This window comes from Phasianus colchicus, chromosome 29 (assembly GCF_987193195.1).
Source record: "Phasianus colchicus chromosome 29, bPhaCol1.hap1.1, whole genome shotgun sequence".
In the NCBI taxonomy this organism is placed as follows: domain Eukaryota; kingdom Metazoa; phylum Chordata; class Aves; order Galliformes; family Phasianidae; genus Phasianus; species Phasianus colchicus.
The window spans coordinates 3,101,666-3,107,478 of record NC_143464.1 but is presented as its reverse complement, the minus strand read 5'-3'; the positions used below and the strand labels follow the sequence as shown (position 1 = coordinate 3,107,478).

At 52.2% G+C, this 5,813-nt stretch overlaps 1 protein-coding gene across 1 annotated transcript; it reads right to left on the bottom strand.

The window, feature by feature from the left end:
- Positions 1-3,172: 3,172 nt before the first annotated feature.
- On the bottom strand, positions 3,173-4,129 carry LOC149914644 (olfactory receptor 14J1-like). Its single transcript, XM_090126675.1, has one exon. It carries the CDS (start codon positions 4,127-4,129, stop codon positions 3,173-3,175), a length of 957 nt encoding a protein of 318 aa, XP_089982801.1.
- Positions 4,130-5,813: the final 1,684 nt, after the last annotated feature.

The window sequence follows — 5,813 nt, the reverse complement described above, 5'->3', positions numbered from 1 at the left end:
ACCCGCCCCATGTCTTCCTTGGGGCACCTCTGGGGCAGCCCCACTCTGAGGAAGGAGGAGATGCCTTTTCCCCACACACAGCTGGTTCTATGGCCACATGGGGTGAGGACAGGGGGTCGTGGGTCACATGAGGGTCCTGAAGGGTCACAGAGTTATGGGGTTACGTCGGGTTATGGGGTGGCTCAGTGTTATGGGGTCAGATGAGATTGTGGGTCACAGTGATGGGGTCATATGGGATGGTAGGGGCATTTGGGGTGACATGGGGTTATGGGCCACATGGGGTTATATAGTCAAGGTGAGGTGCAGGCAAGGATCCCAGAGTTCTGGGGCCACATGTCAGGGGTTGCAGCGTGATGGGGGCAGGCAGGGTCAGGGAGTCACAGTGTGGTGTGGGGGGTATGGTTCACACAGGGCTGTGGGTCACGTGCAGCCATGGGGTCACACACATACAGGGTTACGTGGTCCTCTTGGGTTCTGGCTCATGTGGGGTTATGGCTCAGGGCCCCACCTTTGGGTCCAGGGACCCCCTGTACAGTCTCACAAAAAAAGAAATGCGCTCCAACACTGCCCCACATCCCCCCTTTTTACCCCAAAATGCTCCCCACATCCCCCCGTTCCCCCCGTGTCCCCATACAACTCCATACCCCTGTGTCCTACCTGCAGCCAACATCCTGCCTACTTGAGAGCAGCATTCTGCCCCTGCAGGCTGTGTTTTCATATCCAGCCCATGTCCCTGTATCCGCCATAGCACCCCACAGAGCCCCAGATCTCCTCAAGGACTTTCTCAGACCCAGTTCACCTCCCCCAAAGTCTGGCTGGTACCTCACAGAGCCCCACAATCCCCAGCAGCACCCCATGTCCCCCACTGGGCTCCCTTTCAACCCTGTATTTCCTCCCTCGGACCCCCCTGACCCATTCCAGGGCCCCCCAGGGATCTCACAGCCCCCCACAGTCCCTGACAGGACCCCCATCACCGTCCCAGGCCCCCCATAGCCCAACTGGGGCTCTGGTGCTGAACCCGGCGTCCTCGGGGAGCTGTGCCGCAGTGCTGCGCCCTGAGCCCTTGTGCAGTGCTGCAGATCCCAGGGCAGTGGGCGCTGCTCTGCATGTCCCCGCCCGGCCCAGGAACGCCACCCCTGCGCTGTCTGTGAAAGTCTTGTCTTGGCTCCTGGCACATCTTCCATCTGCAGAGCACATGAGGAGTGTCCCTCAGACTGCGGCTCCGGGTTAACCCCACAGCGTCCAAACGAGGAATCCCGCAGCAACCTGCATCTCGGGATGGGGCTGCAGCTGTGCCCCAGTGCCTTCATTACAGGTGTCCTTGCACACGCGCGTGCGTTTGCACAAAGTGTGTGTGCAGGTCTGTGGATACACGTGCGTGTGCATGCACAGGGGTGCAGCAGCTCTGCCTCAGAGCCTCGTGGGCCCGCAGGAGGCACGTGGCTGTGGAGGTGGCTGGGAGCGCACTGCTGGCTGCAGAGCTGCTGGGCGGTGACAGTTTGAAGGGTGAGCGGGGAAGGGGGCCCCTTCCATAGCATCACAGAATCACTCAGGCTGGAAAAGACCTTCAAGATCATCGAGTCCAACCTAACCATCCTACCCTAACTCTAACATCCCTCAGCTAAATCACGTCCCTGAGCACCACATCCAAACTGTTTTTAAACACATCCAGGGATGGTGACTCTAAGACTCCACCATTCCTGCTCTTCCCTGAAGAGCCAAGTACCCAAAGTTTAGGGTTAGGGGAGGAGTTGAAGGTGAGGAGGGCAGAGCACAAGAGCAGGGTCTGTGGGTGTTGGGTGTTCAGGATAGGGGTTAGGGGTTAGAACTCACCATTTTGGGGCAGAGATTAAGCAAAAGTTTAGTGAGAGGGCATGGTGTTCTGCTGAATTTTTCAGAACACTGGGTACAGGTAAGCATTACGGATAGGTGTTTTGTTTTGGGCTGCAGGGAAGGCTAGAGTTAAATACAATATTTTAATGCTAGCAATTAAAGCTTGGTCTTAGCATGAGTGGGAGAGTGGGAATCTGTGCAGTCCATTCCTTGGGAATGTTCTTGTCAGCAACTTTTAAAGAAGCCCTGAGCCTTCAAGCACTGCCATGAGGAGATCTCCATTAACAATGGATTTGCTGTGGTGGAAACTGTGTGACAGAAGTGCTCACTGCGTGTCCTTGCTTGTGTTTGCAGCCACACAGCAGCACTGTCACCAAGCCACAGGAGCTGCAAGGCTAAGGGTCTGTGGGGTTGAGTTTCAGCTCAACACACCACCACCACACCACTGAATTCTGTCTCTCATGCAACCCTGAGCCTTTTCTTGAAAAGTTTGTCTCACCTCTGTTGGCTGTTCCATTCCTGAGATGGAAGTGGCACCTGACTCAGGAAGGAGAAGGACACAGAGCTCTGCAGGAGGACCTGCACCACCTGCCCAGCAGCTCTGTGCTACCCCACAGTTGCACTTCTTACCTACAAATTCATTCTCCAGAATGTCTCCTGAGAGTCCTGGGGAACCTTTCCTGGGCTCTCATGTGTGCTTCAGCTACCCTCGGTCATCGTGGAGGCAGTGCCCACCTCTGTGTGGCAAATGGAAAGAAGCACAGAAGGGAGACTTCAGGGAAATGTTTCAGCCTCTGAGATGGAACCCATATCCAAGACATTTTCTTACACAAGGTCTCACAGGGACTGAGGAAGAGGGGATCTGACAACCAACGTGCAAACCAGGTGCTGCTGCTGGCCTGTCAGAGGCACTGACAGATGTGAGCCTGAAAGCACAGACCCCAGCCAGGCGCCAAGGGATGGCCCGTCAGCTATTGCAGGCTGCAGTCACCGCACAGTTTGATTAACAGCTGTATGCTTCGTGCTGGATTATGGGGTGCTGAGAACAGCTGACCCTGGCAGCTCCATAAATGTCCCACAGGAAGTAAGACAGAAAAAGTCATTGCATTCCCGATGTTTGGATAAGCTTCACAGAGATCCTGGTTCCTTATGTACACTGTGACTGGGCAACACTGCACAGGTACAAACAGAGTAGTACTTGATGTGGATAATGACATTTAAGTGAAAAACATTAGAATATACAAAATACAGAATAAAACATTCAATAAATTACACTTAGGAAACTAATACATAAACCAAGTAAGACAGTTTGATTCCGTTAAAATCTGTATTACAACTCTTAGATAGAAAAAGGTGGGCAGTTCACTGCTTTCGAAACACATTTGGTCATCAGTTTCCGAAGAGCATCTTTGAGCTCCTGGTTCCTCATGCTGTAGATGAGGGGGTTCACTGCTGGAGGCAGCACCGAGTACAGAAATGACACCACCAGGTCCAGGGATGGGAAGGAAATGGAGGGTGGCTTCAAATAGGCAACCATGGCAGTGCTGAGAAACAGGGAGACCACGGCCAGGTGAGGGAGGCATGTGGAGAAGGCTTTGTGCCGTCCCTGCTCAGAGGGCATCCTCAGCACGGCCCTGAAGATCTGCACATAGGACAGCACAACGAAAACAAAACAAGCAAGAAAGATTAAGGCACTAAATATGATAAGCCCAACTTCTCTGAGGTAAGAACCAGGGCAGGAGAGCTTGAGGATCTGGGGAATTTCACAGAAGAACTGATCCACAGCATTGCCATGGCAGAGAGGCAGTGAAAATGTATTGGCAGTGTGCAGCAAAGCATTGAGAACCCCAGAGCCCCAGGCAGCTGCTGCCATGGTGGCACAAGCTCTGCTGTCCATCAAGGTCCCGTAGTGCAGGGGCTTGCAGATGGCAACGTAGCGGTCATAGGACATGAAGGTGAGAATGCAATACTCTGCCGATATCAGAAAGACAAACAGGAATGTCTGGGCAACACATCCTGCACAGGAGATGTGCCTGGTGCCCCAGAGGGCATTGGCCATGGCTTTGGGGAGAGTGGTGGAGATGCAGCCCAGGTCGAGGAGGGCGAGGTTGAGGAGGAAGAAGTACATGGGGGTGTGCAGGCGGTGGTGGCAGGCTACGGCTGTGCTGATGAGGCCGTTGCCCAGGAGGGCAGCCAGGTAGATGCCCAGCAAGAGCCAGAAGTGCAGGAGCTGCAGCTGCCGCGTGTCTGCCAACGCCAGCAGGAGGAACTCGCTGATGGAGCTGCTGTTGGGCATCTGCAGTTCCTGGGCATGGAGTCCTGTGCGGAGTGCAGAAAATAATGACAGAAGTCAAGATAACTTGCAGACACTCTCCTCCTGCTATACTATAGAAATGTTTCTTTCTCTTTGAAAAATGTTCATTTAACTCCATAACTTCAATTTCCTTGCATGAGCTTTAGTGTACCTTAAGAAGTAGAAGCTGAAAGAGCTCTTACTTTCCTCTCATTTCCTAATCATATCTCAGCTTCCTAGATAATTTCCTCTTACCATCAATTTCCATCCCTCATATCTTTATGCTGTCTGCACTCACAGTGCCCATCCCTACCTCTTTTCTGCACTTAAATTTCTGTTAGAGAAAGCTGTCTGTTTTCAGGATAAGAGCATTATTCATGTCAGCAGAAAACGATAGCAGTTTCAGCTGAAAGCACTTTAGGAGAATGTTCATATAAGGGCAAATTGTGAATGGTACAATTCAGGATTCTCAGAGATGTGTTCATATTTCACATCTCCTTTCAGAATTCTGCCTCCATTTCATTCTCCTTCCCTAAGAACAGGTGTTGGAAAATCCCTGCCTTGTCTCTCCTCCTGCAAAGCACCCTTGGAAAAAAAAACACCCAGTGGTGAGTGTAGCTGTTATCCCCCTGCCCCAGGCAGCAGCTGTAGCAGCAGAAGACCTCTGCCCTGCCCTGCCGTGGGACTCCTTCCCCCCACACATCTCCCCGCAGCGCCCTGGGCAGCTCCCCGGGCAGGCTGAGTGCTGAGTGCTGAGTGCTGAGTGCTGAGTGCTGAGTGCTGAGTGCTGAGCCTGGCAGGCGGCAGAGTCAAAGCCTGCAGTGAGACTTACCTTGTCAAAGGCTGTGAGCAGTGCTCCTGCAGTGAACTCAACACCTGCTCAAACCATACATATCCTATAAGCTCTCTGCCCTTTCTCTCCTCTCCTCCTGTCACCTGCAGGCTGTGCTGTGCAGAAGAGCTGCTCCTGGGCACAGCTGTCTCTCTGCAGCGCTGCCCACTTGTAGGAGCTCCCTGAGTCCCAGGAGCCCAGCCCAGCCCAGCCCAGCAGAGGATGTCATTTTCTCTTCCTCACTGCTCTCCCTGGAGATGACTTGGGGGCTGCAGGGCTGGCAGCTCCCGATAGACAACAGGGTCATCTCTGCAAAACGTACTTTGAAGTCAGATGAATTAATCACCAGTAGACAGTTTGATTCCAGAAGCATTGTTTGTCCTAAAAAATTGTGTGTGCCGAGCAAAGCTGCCAATGCCCCATCTGGTGTCATGGTTTTATGATTCTTGTTATCAGTATTCCACATCATAACATCATGTAAAGCACCGGGAATTAAAGAGTTAATACTCCAGTTCTGTGGACGGACAACTTTCTGGATACCTGGTTCTCAGAAGAGAAGAAGAACCGCATATCCCAGGGGACTCTGAGTTCAGAGGGGAAGATAGGCCGTGGGAGGAAGACCTGGGATCTCTCACTTGCTCGCTGCCTGGCAGTGTGTGGCTGCGCGCCCCAGCCGTGCGCCTTCAGTTCAAAGTAAGGCTTTTGGTTTCAGACACTTGCTCTCTCATTATATTTCAGTTATTACCCTAAATTCCAATTTTATTTTATAACATTGTGTTATCTTACATTCCAGTATCATGTTTAGTAAAAATAAGTTTCCTTCTTCAATCATTGATGCTGTTCTTTATTATTTTT